Source organism: Musca vetustissima, unplaced genomic scaffold (genome assembly GCF_032173495.1).
Source record: "Musca vetustissima isolate MV318-11 ecotype Yass unplaced genomic scaffold, APGP_CSIRO_Mvet_v1 utg15310, whole genome shotgun sequence".
NCBI lineage: Eukaryota > Metazoa > Arthropoda > Insecta > Diptera > Muscidae > Musca > Musca vetustissima.
The window spans coordinates 26372-43781 of NW_026873325.1; the positions used below are offsets into that span (position 1 = coordinate 26372).

General features: G+C 34.9%; 2 protein-coding genes across 2 annotated transcripts; both read right to left on the reverse strand.

The window, feature by feature from the left end:
- Nucleotides 1–7689: 7689 nt before the first annotated feature.
- Nucleotides 7690–8973, reverse strand: LOC133324303 (uncharacterized). Its single transcript, XM_061533152.1, has 2 exons — nt 8872–8973; nt 7690–8669 (listed from the first exon to the last, which is right to left on the reverse strand). The coding sequence occupies exons 1-2, from the start codon at nt 8878–8880 to the stop codon at nt 7704–7706; spliced, it is 975 nt and encodes a 324-aa protein (XP_061389136.1). The 5' UTR covers nt 8881–8973; the 3' UTR covers nt 7690–7703.
- Nucleotides 8974–15507: 6534 nt separating this feature from the next.
- On the reverse strand, nt 15508–16886 carry LOC133324292 (uncharacterized). The gene is made up of 2 exons (XM_061533141.1): nt 16808–16886; nt 15508–16488 (listed from the first exon to the last, which is right to left on the reverse strand). The coding sequence occupies exons 1-2, from the start codon at nt 16814–16816 to the stop codon at nt 15508–15510; spliced, it is 990 nt and encodes a 329-aa protein (XP_061389125.1). The 5' UTR covers nt 16817–16886.
- Between the last annotated feature and the right edge of the window lie 524 nt (nt 16887–17410).

A 17410-nucleotide genomic window follows, 5' to 3' on the forward strand; every position in this document is an offset into this window, starting at 1 on the left:
ATACACTCCCAGAGAAACGTTGCACAATTTGGAACCGATTGGACTATTAGTTTTTGAGTTATCGTGCCCGCCATTCACAAAAAAATGTTTAGAGAAAAACGCGTTTAAAGTTTGAGAAGCCATTCAGCCGTCACTTGATGCTGACACAATAAATCGGCTATATCTTCAAGAGTTCTTGAGATTTTCCCTTGAAATTTTGTAGAGACATTCTTTAATCAGTGTAGATTCGAATTATATCAACAAAAATTTTGACCCCGAGAATGGGGGGGTCCCCTTAATGGTTTATTAATATGGTTCGAAATTACATATGGCCACTTCCGCAGTCACTTACACGACTTTCAGAGGCAAAATCAAATTTTAAATCTTTAATAAATCGAAAACAATTATATTTTTTACAAATCTCACTTAATATTTTTTTGTAGAACTTTAGGAGTACTATCAGTGGTAAAAAAATTGAGAGCCTCTAGTTTTTAACGTTTGAGATAAAAGCCATAAACGAGCGATCACCCACGCGACTTCAAATGTACATGACTTTAGACATCACTACTAATAATGGAAAAACTCTGCGAATTGTGTGAATATTTTGAACTTTTAATATTCTTTACATGAATAAGAGATACCAACCATTATTATTGCACTTTCAAAATTTGGCATATCCTTTATTTGCGAAGGATTTTTCTCGGTCACTCACGCGACATTTTTGATTTTGCTGTTTTTATTTCTGCATTGTCTACATTTATTGTCATTAAATTAGTATTTATGCTAAGAACAAGAAGAAAAAATGACAAATGTGTCCTTTCTTTGTATTTTTTGCCTTTACGCATTTAATTACAATTAAAAAAAACAAATTCTTCGACTTTGGTTTACCTTTTTGCGGAAGTGCCCATATATAAGACCAAACGTGCTTGTATTGACGAATCTGCGACAGAAAAAAAAACTATTTCCGGTGGCTTGAAAATGTAACTTTAAAAGTCAAAAATTAAGTCGCATATTAAAAAAATAGAAGCTTTGGAGGATCTGAATTTCAACCAGACTTATAGCGGTTACCAGTCTCTGACTATGGTGCTGAGTGTGCCCCATCAAATGCCGAATCTACCACGATATATATGCGAGCTGCATGGTAATTTCAACATGCAGGCACACGGACATGATTAGATCGACATAGATCTGATCAAATATTCGTAGTATAAAAATAACAAATTAATTAAACAGTTCACCTCAGGATGTAGTTTATAAAACCAACTTTACATTCAGGGATCTTGTAATGTTTCCATCGCTTACACTAGTTGGCCATAGTTTTACACATTTTGTCTGACAATTCGTTTCCATATTTACATGTTTTCAATAGCTCAACCTGAAACACAAAAAGAAGTGACGGGTTGGATCTCTTGGCAGTACGGTAAGCAAGTTATAGTCCGACAAATACATTACACTTCTCTTGGCTTCATAAATATAAATAAACACATTTTATTAACTTCGACTTGGTAAACCCAACATGTTTCCATTTGAATGCATTTGTTGCAACCAATGGATTTGTTTTATGCCCAGCAACATGTTTAGCAACACTTAACGAACGAAAACACCTTTTTATAGGAAGAGAAGTGCTTGACACTCTCTCGCTCTCAACACTCATCGACATCAAATTTCAACATGTTGCTCTTTCAAAACAGTATCACGTGTTGAACACCCACTGTCGCGCTCTCTTAACTAAACAATAATAACCGAACAACTTTGTTTTTGTTGTCCGGTAGTGGATGCTATTTAGCATGGCGCATGACTGCAATAACAACTAACGGTTCCTTTTTGTTAATGTCATCACGTTTTTTTTTCGTTCGTTCGTTGCTTTGTTAGAGAAGGCGTAATGTCAAAAGTCATTGCTGTGGAATATTGGTAGAATTCATGTGATGTTTTGTTGTTTGGTTAACAAAGAACAGGTTGAGGGAGAGAAGAAGATGGAATGAAACAACAGTAGATAAAATAGGAACAAGGAATAATAAGAAAGGAATAAGAAAACAGCCGTTCTTTGACAGTTTGCTTTAACATATAAAACAGCTGTGCGAGAATGGACATTCAAAGAAACAAGTTGTCGTAGTGCCAATAGTTGACTGTGTTTTTTTGTGTTTCTCAATGATTTATTGTAAATAAAACGTGTACTCAGTGGTTGAAAATAAAAAATAGTAACTAAAAGTACAAAATCCTAAACTCAAAATCCAAAAAACCTGTTTGTGTAAAGAATTGTTAATCGGTTTGTAAGGGAATTTCCAAAAAAGAAAAAACAAAAAGCACTGCTTGCAGTACAAATAATAATAAGCGGTAAATGCAAATAAAGATATTATCTCAGCTTTTGACAACAATAATAAACAACAACAAAAGACATTTGAAAACTAGTTTCAATCCGACAAAAGGAAAAAAAGAAAATTATGAAATCGTTGTGAGTTCAATTCGCGAATATCGTCGTGTAATCTTTATTTGGTGTTTAACCAACTAGCCAGGCAGCCAGTCTGTCTGTCAGCCAACCAACAAAAAGCAATTACGAGTTTTCCAGTTTTGTTTTGAGTTTGTCATTCGCATCCCAAACGGCAAATGTAAGTATGCGATGTGAAGTGTGTGTGCGTGTGTTTATGTTTGTTGTTATGTTGTGTGCACTCATTGAAGCCAACTTCCTCGTTTGTTTGGTTTTGAGATGTGATGTGTGCATTTTAGAGGCACGGTTTTTTCTATTTGAAAATAAACCATGTTAACTAAATGAGTTCATTATCAGAGAGTGTGTGATAGTTAATTGGATTAGTTAAACGTAATAGCTATTGATTTTATATACTAAAATTGGAAATTGGGTATTTTACATTGTAAAACAAATAAAATTAATTTGTTTAAGACAGTACCATATGGATTATCCCTAAACCGATAATTCCAATTATCCTAAATATATGGGAGAGAGCCACTTTGGACACTTTTTATATTTTTATTTTCTTAACGAATATTTGTATATCAAATAAATAATTTACCTTAGTTATGTTAGAAATTAATGTTGGACACCAAAAAATAGTTTAAAGAAAGAAGACGATCACTGGGAATTCCCGCACTTTTACAACAACAACAAATTTACAATGCCACTGCTAAAACGTGTTCGTTCAACTACATTCGCCCGACAACTGAAGAAGCAAGCCAAAGTTCTTGGCATTGCTAAAAAACAAGGCTGTCAAATAAAAATTAATTACCATTCGGAAACAATTAAACCCCGGGATTTTATCAACATAAGCTAGTCATGTTCAATCGTGGACCCCTCTTCCCTATACAGTGGTGTGCAGAAGCGAGTGGATGTTTGTACTTTCGACACTTTTTACGACATAAAAAATAGTAAAAAATAATTCAAAAATTGTTTTCATTGGAACAAGTTGAGTTTAAGTGCGCATCTCGGATTTTTTATGAGGGAAGTCCATATTTCCCGAAATATGGAGTTTCGAAAATTAATTTCTTATAACTTCGCCAATTAAAGGCCGATGAAGAAAATATAGATATGGTTCTAAATGCTATCACGTTAAACTCATTTTAGTTAAATAATTTTTCCACATAGACGGTCTTCGGCCCGGGTTTTTTTACAAGATTTTCAATGGGCTGGTAAATCAATACCAATGCTTGTTAAGGTTTGTAACTTTGTACATATATAATTGAAGATTTAAAAAAAAAGAAAAATAATTTACAAACAATTTTTGTTATTGTTTTGTTGTTGTTTTTTGTAATTAAAGAAAAGTCCTTATTTTTGATGGCGGGCATGATAACTCCTCACTGGAACATCGGAATCCGAAAATTCCAACGGAGTACATGTCTGGCTCTCATATGAACTAGGATTATTGACTTCGCTCTAATATTAACAAAATAGTGGACCTTTGAAAAAATATTTTTGGAAAATCGCCGATTTTTTACCAAAAACCAAGTTAAAAAATAAGGAAGATCTTCACCGATTGGCTTTATCCCAGTTTATACGATAGCTATACACTCCCAGAGAAACGTTGCAAAATTTGGAACTGATTGGATTATTAGTTTTTGAGTTATCGTGCCCGCCATTCGCAAAAAAATGTTTAGAGAAAAACGCGTTAAAAGTTTGAGAAGCCCTTCAGCCGTCACTTGATGCTGACACAATAAATCAGATATATCTTCAAGAGTTCTTGAGATTTTCACTTGAAATTTTGTAGGGACATTCTTTAATTAGTGTAGATTCGAATTATATCAACAAAAATTTTGACCCCGAGATTGGAGGGTCCCCTTAAGTTAAAAATGTTTGAAGTACCCGGCCTTCGGCCGTGGATTTAAAGCTTTCTCCTATGGACAGGTGCATATTTCGGCTACGCGATCCCAATTACTTTTTAAAACTATATTATTTTGAAATAGTCGGCCTTCGGCCGCGGATTTACAACTTTCTCCTATTGACAGATGGAAATTTCGGCTGCGCGATCCCAATTCCTTTTTAAATTAAATTTTTTTTCCAAATAAACGGCCTTCGGCCGGGGATTTAAGACGTTCTCCTATGGACAGTTACTAAATTCGGTTACGTCAAAAAAATTATTTTTATATTTTTATTTTTTCAAAAATGATTTTATATAAATTCGATTTTTTTATTTATTTTGAAAAACATATTAATAACAAGAAATTTGCACCACCTTAAAAATATAAATTTCTGTATATAACATTTGAAGAAAACTTTTCTACGGTTATATTCAGAAAGAGACTCCTTAAGATGGCGCCACAAACCCTTTATGGTGTTGGTGTGCTCTGCATTTTCGGGATTCACGAAATATTGGGAATGGTTCACATTGTGATGGATATAACTTTCTTGGTCCAATGTCAAATCTGGCATATGGACAGGTGCGATCTATCAAGGAACAATAAACACTCATGAAAAAATACAACTCTACTTACCTACAAATCCCAGGGTACGGAACCAGTTGTGAGTTATAGGGTAGGGATACGTAGTCGATCGTAAAAGTAGACTTTTTGAATTTTCGACTTTTATCTGACCAAAAAGTCGATTTTTAGGCTTATTGATTTTTGCCTTTGACTAAAAATTCGACTTTTCGATTTTGTCAAAACTGTTCTAAATCGATTTTCGACTTTTACTGACTTATGTAAAATTGATTAAAAATTTGATTTTTTTATATGAATTAATGACAAATTAATGAAAGATAAAGTAAAGTTCTGAAAAATGTAATTTATGGGCAATTTGGGATTTGTGATAAAAAACCAAGTATTTATGAAGAAAATCGATTTTTTCATAGATCAAAAGTCGACTTTAAGACTTTTCGATACAAAAAGTCGATTAGTCGAAAGTCGATTTACTTATCCCTATTATAGGGTGTTAAAATGGAAGTGAACGAAGAGAAAATTCGGTACATTTTACAGTTTTTCTTTGACAGAAAATACAAGCCAAGTGGCTGAAATTGTGAATGGTGCTATGGTTGGTGTTTATGGCGATACTGTAACAGCCAATTATGTGCAATTTTGGTTTCGTTATTCAGTTCAGGAATTTTTGATATTAAAGATGCATCTCGCACAGGCCTACCTGTGCGAAAATGTCGATAAAATCGGAGAAATGTTCGAGAAATGCCTTTAAAATGGCAACAAATAATACAACACAACGGTTCATATTTAGACCAAAACGGACATTTCGAAGCATGTTAGATAAAGTCCGATAGTTCCTATAAAAATAATGGATTTCTTTTTCCCCAACCTTATATATAATAACTAAATATATATATAAACGCAGTGATATATTGTGAATAGATGTGTGCACCTGTGCTATAATACGCATATTAAAATTCTCAAAATATTTCTTCCAAACTTAGTTTAAGTTCCTTCTGGTACCTCCCCCACAAAATGGCCAACTTTGTGCGAAACTTTGTACAACTTATTATCTTTACAAAGCCTAGATGAAGTAGGAAGATGGGCCACATTGGTCCACTCATTATGGTATCTCGCCCCACAGACATATCAATATTTATGAATCCATTTTCAATATTTATGAATCCAATATCAGACTAATGGAATGCCCGATTTGCACAACTTATTATCTGAACCAAAAGTAGATTAAGTTTACCCAGTGGTTCACTAATTTTGGTCCTCCGCCACAAAGGGGCCAAATTGTCAATATTTATAAATCCAATATTAGACGAAAGGAATGTCCCATTTTCACCAAACTGTGCACAACCTGTTATCTTTACCAAGTCTAGATCAAGTCAGAAGACGGGACCATTTGTCAACTCCTTCTGATACCTCCCACAGAAATGGTCAACATTTTCAATATTTATATAAATATTAGAGAATCGCTCTCTGTCAATCCTTTTATCTCTGATACAACAGTCATCAACATAAGACCTTTGGAAAACCATATATACAAATTTGCCTGATGGCCCGCTCAACCGAAGGCGAAACATGGTGGATACGCGGGGTTTCCTTTTCACTGCAAACCTTCGATCATTAAGCTCGACTCGAAAGAGAATAATATTTTCTCTAATGTTGCATAATTAGTCCAAGCTCTATATAAGAAATAAAAAGAAATTAACAGAAACTATTTTTCCATATTTGCAAATATAAATACATATTTTGATTTGTTTTCTGCATGAGTTAGTCATGCGCTCAACGTATTTGGAGGCATAACCGACACACATTTCAAATCTACAAAAATGCGTTGCAACTAAAAACACAACTGAGTCACTTATTGGGAAAATCAAACTGCATTGGTGTAAAACCCCATTCGATTACCTAACAACATCTAAACATTTGTATGGCACTATATACTCGTGTTTGGGTTATATTTCATGCATACTTGTCTTATGAATCAATTTCTCAATATTTCGAATAGTTTGGCAATTTGAAGATTTTTGTTGGGAATTTTCTAGAAAAAATTGCAAAATAAAAAAATATAGTGTTGAAAAAGTTGAATGTAATATTGGAAATTTCTAGAGAGTAATATTGGTAATGAAAACAAAATATTACTATCCGATTTCTGTTTGTTTCGATTTTCAAAGAAATATATTTTGTATTTTTTAATAATTTATTTCAAAACCTACGGGAATTTAAACGGAAATTTATCTATTCGTCTATTTTTAAATATTTGTTATTTTACCAATTTTATCCAGTTTTTGAGAGGGGAAACACATACCTACCTTTTCTTGAAAATTGAAACAAATTTTGAATTTTTCTTTTCTTGCCTAATTTATTTATTTAAAAATAAAAAATAACAAAAACAATTATATAATACTTAAGCTACAATGTCAACATGAGTATTTTTTATAAGGATATAATTTATATATATAGTTTTTGGCTTACTCTATTGGGGACTATGCCGAATGGGGATGATCTCACCCCACATCTTCTAAGAGCCTAGTCCCATCACGTCAAATGGTTAGAGTTGTTTTATACAGTCTTCCTCAATATGGATTTTTCTCGTTTGTTGCTCCTCCTCCTCCTTCATGTTCTCCTCTTAGTGATCCGTCCAGCTCAACGGTGCGTGCTTTGTTTCTATTCTGTTTGCATTTTACATTGGTTTGTTGGTGTTGTTGTTGTCGTTTTTGCAAAGAGTTCTTTGAATATTGGTTTTCACTTGTAATCGCGTTCTGTGCTTTGAAACTTTAATAGTGTGCTGAAGGTTGAAGTTTTACTATTACAGATGACTTTGTTGTTCGATTGTTTAACGCCACATATCGGATTTATTTCTTGTGGTAATGGTGACCATGGTATTCTTCATGACCATGATGTTCATGCTTCTCAAAGATGGGTGCTTCTACATGGTATTTTTCGGGTACGGGAATTTCCTTGTGCACAGGCACCTTAACTTCCTTGTAGACGGGGAATGGCTTTTCAATGGGTACCTTAACTTCATAGGGTACTGGTTTCTCTACCTTGTAGGGCACCTTCTTTTCAACAACATAAGGTTGGGGAACGGGTACCTTAACATGTACGGGGTAGGGTTTTTCCACCTCAACCTTGTATGGTTTGTCTACTGGTACTTTAACTTCATATGGCACCTTTTTCTCCACAACAACCTTATATGGTTTTTCAACTTCCACTGGATAGGGTTTGGGCACCTCAACGGGGTAGGGCTTCTCTACGGGTACCTTAACTTCATAGGGCACCTTCTTGATGACTTCATAGGGTTTGGGTACGGGTACTTCAACCTTAACTTCATAGGGTACCTTTTTGATGACTTCGTAGGGTTGTGGTACGGGCACTTTCACTTCATAGGGGATTTTCTTGACAACTTCGTAGGGTTGTGGCACTGGTACCTTTACCTCATAAGGCTTATCGACAGGGTATTTAACTTCATAGGGCACCTTCTTTTCAACGGTATAGGGTACTGGTTTGTGTACTGGGACCTTAACGTATTCCTTAACATGTACTGGAACCTTCTTTTCCACAATATAGGGTTCTGGTACCGGAACCTTCACCTCATAGGGTACCTTCTTTTCCACCGTATAAGGAATGTGCTTAACCACGGTATATGGTACGGGAACTTTCTTTTCAATTGTTATCGTCTTGATGTGCTCATGATGGCCATGATCACCGAAATGTAATCCACGCTTTTCAATTGTTTTATCATCTTTACTATCACTTGCTGCTTTTTCTTCGGCACAGCTTACCAAAGCCAAGCACAAGGCGAGACAAGGAAACACAAACTGAAAAAAATAAAGGAAACAAAGGAGGAAATTATTATTGATAGGTCCATACATTCCAGCCACAAAAACTTTCACTTCCTAGTTTTCACATAAATTTCCTTCAATCGTTTGTTTCTATGGGTGAGCGTGTGTTTTTGGTTAAACCAAACCACTCGACACACTTCCGTTTATGGTGGTGTGGTATAGCTGATCACCAACTTACCAAGCGCATTGTTGAGCTGTTGAGAGGAAACTATGACACTAAACTATCGCTTTGCTTTCAACGAGATCCGAATTGAGACTGATATCGACATTATGCAGTTTGATGTCTTTTATAGCAGCTGGTGGTTTTGCACTGCCGCTGCTACCGTCGCTCAACATTTGCCACTTGCTGCTGCAGTGCAAGCCATTCATACTTGACCAACAGCTAGGTGCTAAAACAAACAAACCAACGAACGGAGAGGCGGGCGGGCGTACAGACGTACAGTACGCTAACGACGTAACATAAAATGTGTAACAAGTCTTACTTCGTAATATCTTCATTGCAGCACTTACCACAAACACACACTCATATGTGTGTGACCGAATTGTAATGTATTTCTGTTATGAAGTTAGGTTAAATTCAAATCACAACGTTCAAATCCACTTCCTGGCATTGTTATAATTTCAAACAATAGGAGGAAATATATATATATATTTTTTTTTTTTGCAAAGGTTTAAACATAATCATCCAGATGTGAGAGTAATAAAAACCACGGTATGTGTGGTGAAGCCGAATATTTCAAACACTGCGACAAAAGAGTAAGATCTAAAATATTCAAGATAAGGATTTTGAACGTTATTATCTTGATATTATTTTGCACAAAATTAGAACAACTATAGGATATAAATTGAAAAAAAGAAAATAAATAAATAGAACAAGTAAAAATGTGGTTATGCTCGACCGGGGTAGCCATTTAAAATAAAAAAAGCGATTTTCCAAAACATAAATTTCCTAGATCCACCATTTCAATGGCCCTAGTTCATACGAAAGTTCATATGTAGTTTTTATACCCTTCAACACACTGTGGTACAGGGTATTATATCTTTGTGCATATGTTTGTAACAGGCATAGAATCACTTTTTAAGTCGATTTATGCATGTCCGTCCGCCTGTCTGTCCATGTTAAAAAGTACATGTCGCATTTATTATCCGATTTGGATGAAATTTGGCACAGCTCACTTAATTGGCCCAAGGACGAACCCTATTGAAATTGGGAAAAATCGGTTCAGATTTAGATATATATATCTAAATCTATATATATATATATATATATATCTAAATCATGTATATCTAAATCATATATATTTTTATCCGATTTAAGGTAAATGGGGTACCAAAGTCCTTATATATGTTTCGATTTGCACGAAATTTGGCATAGCGTACTGAATTAAGTCTAGAATGATGTGTGCTAAGTTTCGTGAAAATCGGTTCAGATTTAGATGTACCTCCCATATATATTTTAGTCAGATTTAATGTAAGTGGAGTACCAAGGTTCCTATATATCTTTCGATTTGCACGAAATTTGGCATATCGTAATGAATTAGGTCTAGAATGATGTGTGTTAAGTTTCCTGAAAATCGGTCCAGATTTAGATATAGCTCCCATATATAATTTCGTCCGATTTAATGTAAATGTTGCACCAAAGTCCCTATATATCTTTAGATTTGCACGAAATTTGGTATAGCGTAATGAATTAGGTCTAGAATTGTGTGTGTTAAGTTTTGTGAATATCGGTTCAGATTTAGATATAGCTCCTATATATGTTTTCTTCCGAGTGAATGTAAATTGCGCACTAAAGACCCATAGTTTGTCTGATTGCCACACAATTTGGTACAATGAACAGTAGTTAACATAAGTTAATCTCTGACATGTCTCATTGAAATCGGTTCAGATTTTGATATAGCTTCTACAAGCATACTTTCGTTCGATTTTACACATAATTGACACCAAATGTTGCACTACGTACTGAAGTTACTATAGCATAACTTGTGGCAAGTTTATTTGAAATCAGTTTAGATAGCTCCTATATATTGTTTCGTCAGATTTTAAGTAAAAGGCGCACCAAAGACCCAAAAGTTGGTCCGTTTGCTACAAACTGTACTGAATTTAGTATAGCGTACCGTGTGCTAAGTATAATAAGAATCGGTTCAGATTTAGATATAGCACCCATATATAGTTTCGTCCAATTTTAAATAAATAGTTCACAAAAGACCCAATGGTAGACCGATTGACACAAAATTGTGCACAACGTACTGAAGTTAATATAACCTAGTGTGTGGAAAGTTTTGAAATCGGTTCAGATTTGGATAGAGCTCCCATATATATTTTCCTCCTATTTTAAGTACATAATGCATTTAACTGAACCTGTGACAAGTTTCAATGAAATCGGTTTAGATTTCGATATATATATATATGGATCCATTTTCATGTTAATGGTCCTTCAAAAATTCGGCGTCTGTTATGATGAAGGGTATCATATAGTCGGCCCCATCCGACTTTACTACTTTCCTTACGGGTTTTAAGTTGAATTATAAGGAGGAGTAAAAACGACAGCAAAATCTTAATAATACTCCGTGTTGTTTTGGCGTTCCGCATAAAAAATGCCAAAATACACAATTTACTTGAGATAATTAAAATATATTTAAATTACTTTTGACCTTCCGAAATTATTTGCTAATAAAATAGTACTTTACTGTTAACGGTAATTAAAGTAAAAGGGCAAAAATGTTTAAATTAGCTCAAATTAAACTAAAATTGGATTGATGGGAATTTCAATAATAATATGTGAATTAAGGTCAGTTTGTCGATATGCATTATTATACGTATTCAGTTGCGATGAAGTTGGACATAAGTTTCCATTAATGGAGGCATATTTATGATATTCAATCCTTTTGAAAGCATGCATTAAAATACCAAAAATAAATTAACATAATATTTATTACTGAATATGAAATTGATAGGTATTTATACCCTTCACCACACTGTCGTACAGGGTATTATGTCTTTGTGTTTGTAACAGGCAAAAGGAAACGAGATAGACACATGGTTCCTATTGAGAATATGCATAGAATCACTTTCTAAGTCGATTTATGTCCGTCCGTCTGTCTGCCCATGTTAAATTGTAAACAAAGTAAAGGTCGCATTTATTATCGGAATTGGATGAAAATTGGCCCAAGGACGAACCCTATTGAAATTGGGAAAAATCGGTTCAGATTTACATATAGCTCCCATATATATTTTCGTCCGATTTAATATAAATGGTGTACAAAAGTCCCTATACATCTTTCGATTTGCACGAAATTTGGCATAACGTAATTAATTAGGTCTAGAATGATTTGTGTTAAGTTTTCTGAAATCGGTCCAGATTTAGATATAGTTCCTATATATATCTTCGTCCGATTTAATGTAAATGGTGTACCAAAGTCCCTATATATCTTTCGATTTGCACGAAATTTGGCTAAGCTTCTTTGTGTTAAGCTTCCTGAAAATCGGTTCAGATTTAGATATAGCTCCCATATATATTTTCGTCCGATTTTATGTAAATGGTGTACCAACGTCCCTATATATCTTTCGTTTTGCACGAAATTTGGCACAGCGTACTGAATAAGGTCTAGAAAGACGTGTGTTAAGTTTCGTGAAAATCAGTTCAGATTTAGATATAGCTCCCATATATATTTTCGTCCGATTTAATGTATTTAATAAAATAGTGCAATGAATCAGGTCTAGAATGATGTGTGTTAAGATTCCTAAAAATCGGTTCAGATTTAGATATAGCTCCTAAATATGTTTTTCCTATTTTATGTAAATTGTGTACTTAAGACCCAAAGTTTGTCCGATTGTCACACAATTTTGTACAATGAACTGTAGTTAATATAAGTAAATGTCTGGCAAGTCTCATTGAAATCGGTTCAGATTTTGATATAGCTTCTTTACTTTCCTTACTGGTTTTAATTTGAAACACATCGAGATATTCACCGAAGACACCATAATGTATGTATATTCGTGATCAAAATACAATTCTATGTCGATGTAGTCATGTTGTCTGTCTGCAGAAACCACGATAGAGCTTACAATATTTAAGATTGAGCTTTGCAACTTTGCACATATATTCAATACGCATAAGATGTTTTGTATTGAAACTGGTACCGCTTCATTTTGGATATTTTGAATTTGTCTGTTCAAAACGAAGTGCTAAAATTTGGCACTGCAAACTCTTAGACGGTAAAAAACCCGTTTCCTCAAAAGTCCTCCTTTTTCATATATTTGTATTAAAAATCAGTATTTCGAACAAAATAAGAAATTTAAAAAAATTAAGTTTCGAACATAATATTAACACCAATATATTATAAATTTCTGTCAGAAGACTACTTTTTTACCCTTCACCATCCGTCATTCGGTTTGCAACACATCGAAACCACATCCGGAGGCCCTATGAAGTATATATATATATATTCCTGATGAATACTATTATATGCCGATTTATGCGTGTCCGTATGTATGTCCGTGCCTCTGTTGAAATAACGATAGAGATCGCAATATTTAAGATAGATTACAAATGCGGTATATAGGTCCACTTTTTTATTGTTCCCATATAACTGTACCCACAAATATTCGGTATTATGGGGTTTATTCCATGTTGTTCAACCGAAATGGCTGTAATTTGCTACGTTTGTTTTTCGTTGGGTATCAAATCTTTCTACTTTAAATAATCAATATTGGTACATATAACGGTACCACCGATTATTCGGTATTTTGGGATTTTAGACACGTTTTCAACAGAATCAGCTGTAAATTGATATTATGGATTCACATCGGCTATTAAATCTGCCCACGATTGGTGGCTACCGTTATCTCAAAAATTCTGTTAACTCGGTCATCAATGGTTCTTAATGAACCGCATTGAAATAGGTATAGATTGATCGCGCGTTAAAGGCATATGGGCTTTTCGGAAATTATTCGCGTTGTACGAGTTTTTGGGTACTTCCATGCAACATGTAGTACATCTTATACGTCAAGTGGAATTTCGCAAAATATACATGGATTGGAAGATAAACTTCAGTACTTCCTGGAAACCACATGCGCATCAAATGAGTTTGAGGATTACGCGATTTAGACTCAATTTAAAATTTATATTTCATTATATATTTTTATTTTAAGATTTATTTCTATTTACATAATCCCATGATTTATCGGAAGTGTCTTGCTATAATCAGCAAAAATAAATATGATGACATTATTTCTTTGAACAAAAAATCGATAATTTTCCTCAATATCTTGTTTTGTTGTCGCTGTATTTTACAAACCGCTACACAGAGTTGTGTATTCATATTGTCTTGCATATCCAGTTTATGATCTTTGGTTTGAAACCATATTTAGGGTCTAGGGTATTCTAAAGTAAGACCAGCATATATGTGGACCTTGTTGATTTGTTGTTGTATGTGGTCTTTCTATTTATGATTCTGCTCTAAGGTGACTCACATTGCTTTGGAAGATGGTTTCTTCACGTTAGGGCCCCTCGGTCTCGCCCAATTAAATACGATACTTCCATTAAGAAGTATGTAAATTTTCTTGTCAAAGGTACCCTCAATATGGAGTACTACATCGTGCAAAGCAGTATATACTGATTTCTTCTTTACCATGCTGTCAATTTTCCGTGCCATTGTTTTAAGTACCATTTAAATAACATTTCAGTGTTTCGGACATGGGTATAAAGACTAGACTCGTTTCCTACCAGACTTTCTGAATATGAGTACGGCTAAGTAAATCATGTCGGAAAACAAAATATATCGGTTTACTCATTCTAGTAGTATCGATATGTTATAGGCCAAACAAATTATTAATATCTTCACATTATAGTGGATTAGGACACCTCTGGTACCAAGATAATTTCTGTCAAAATATTTGAAATATGTCTATCTTTAGGTTACGCAATTTTTGCTGTGAATATACATATATGTGTGTATGTGTGCTGTAATTCAAAACAAAATGATGGAGGCTTACCATGCGCACTGTTTCAAAAAAACTAGGTATTGCTGCAACTAAAATTTCCTTATCAGGACAACCTATTCTGGTTATTTTTAGTTGTTATTTTCAATTCTAGAAATGATAACTGAAAATTATCCTTCAATATATCCCTACTTTGCATATAACAAAGATAAAATAATAATAAAAAAACACACATAGTTTTTCATTTGAGAGTTCATTTCATTTCTAACTAATATGTATTTATATTTAGATAGAAGGAAATATACATACATATATTTTTTGTATGTATTATTATATGTATATCGCTTAAGCTACAATGTCAACATGAGTATTAAATAAGGAAAACAAAATCAAAATAATACATTTGGCTTAATCTAAGTTTAGTTAGTGGCGGAGTTATGCAGGCAGTCAGCCAGCCAATTTGCTGGAACTGCTGCATAGACGTCCGTCCAATCACTAGTGTCTAGTGTTCCATGGTGTTGTTGTTGTTGGTGGGAACTATTTTTCACAGTCTTCTCAATATGGATTGTCTCGTAATATGCTCCTTCGTCGTTTCTTCTTCTTCTCTTCCTTCTCCTCCTCCAATGTCCGTCCAGCTCAACTTTGCGTGCTTGATTTATATTTGCATCTTGGATGTTGAAAGTCGTTGCAAACAATTTAGTGTCGTTTTTCGCTTGTAATCGCTTTCTGTGCTATGGAAAATTTTGTGGCGGTTTTGCTGTTGTTGTTGGAATTAGTTGTTTACGAAATTAGGTTATTGTTGCTGTTGGTTTTTTGTTGTTGTTTAAGTCTTAACGCTATAAAGCCGTTATGAAAGTACATCAATTTATCCTTAGTGATGAGAGTAGTGGGAGTAGTGTCCACCATGTTCGTGCTTCTCGAAAACGGGCACTTCGACATGGTATTTCTCGGGTATGGGAATTTCCTTGTGCAGAGGAACCTTGACCTCAGAATAGACGGGATATGGTTTCTCAATGGGAACCTTAACTTCATAGGGCACTGGTTTCTCTACAGTATAGTGGACCTTCTTTTCAACGGTGTAGGGTTGGGGAACAGGTACCTTGACATGTACGGGATATGGTTTCTCAACCTCCACCTTGTATGGCTTGTCTACGGGTACTTTGACTTCGTATGGCACCTTTTTCTCCACAATGACTTCATAGGGTTTCTCAACCTCAACGGGGTAGGGTTTGGGTACTTCGACGGGATAGGGTTTCTCTACGGGTACCTTCACTTCATAGGGTACTTTCTTGATGACTTCATAGGGTTTGGGTACGGGTACTTCAACCTTAACCTCATAGGGTACTTTCTTGATGACTTCGTAGGGTTGTGGTACGGGAACCTTTACTTCATAGGGTACTTTCTTGATGACTTCGTAGGGTTGTGGCACATGAACCTTAACCTCATAAGGCTTGTCGACAGGGTACTTCACTTCATAGGGTACCTTCTTTTCGACGGTATAGGGTACAGGTTTGTGTACTGGAACCTTAACGTATTCCTTAACGTGAACGGGTACCTTCTTCTCCACAATATAGGGTTCTGGTACAGGGACCTTTACTTCATAGGGCACCTTCTTTTCCACAGTGTAAGGAATGTGTTTGACAACGGTGTAGGGTACAGGAACCTTCTTTTCGATGGTAACCGTCTTAATGTGTTCATGATGGTGACCATATTGATGGCCACCGTAATCACCCAAATATAGACCACGCTTTTCTACGACTTTTTCGTCTTTGCTTTCTTTGGCAGCGGCAGAGGCAACTTCTTCAGCACAGCTGACCATTGCCACGCACAAGGCGAGACAAGGAAAAACAAACTGAAATTAAATGGGAAAAAAAACAAAAGCAAATTAGTAAATGATTTACAAAGTCACAATTTTTGTTGTTGTTGTTATTGTATTTTGTTATTGCATAACATGTAACCACTCTTGGGAAAACCACACAAGCGAATTACGAAAATTGTCTTGCAAAAGCAGCTTGAATTTCATGCTTTATAATTTTCCGGATTGTGTTGTGCAATCCGATATCGATGTTTCTCAACATCCAATTGTTGGTGGGTGATTCCATGTGAACGCTGTGTGTATGTATCTTTGTGTGTGTTGTAATCCAAAAACATAGTGATGGAGCCTAGCTTACCATGCGCATTGTTGAGCTGTTGGAGAGAAACTATTACACTAAACTATTGCTTCGTTTTAAACGAGATCCGTATTGATACTGATTCATACGACTTGCAACGACGGCCTTTTATATCACTTGGCAGCCGTTCAACATTCACCATTGTGTACAACGTAAAAGAAACACCAAAACAAAAAGAAAAAAAAAAACGCTGAAGACTGGCAATCACAAAGCGCAGTGCTGCCCGCCATAGCCACCATTCAACACATTAATCTAGGCTAGCTGTTAGTTAGTAAGCCAAAAACAAAACAGCCATTTAGCCGGTTAGTCAGTCATCTAGCCAGATAGTCAACCAATGTAGCCACTCAGCTTGAAACTTGAAAATGTAACAATCTAAACGTCGCGTCGTCGTAATGCTGTAATTATATTTAGTCATCCATATAGCAGTTGTGTGTGTGTGTCTGTCTGCCTGAGTGTATATTGCCATTTACATACACATATGCATATGAGGCAATGGCTTTGTAAAGAAGTCTTCCCCGGGAAGACACGTAAGTGACTTTCATGTAATGGTACCAACAAATAAATAAAAATATTATTACAAAATGGTACTTTATACCACCATTA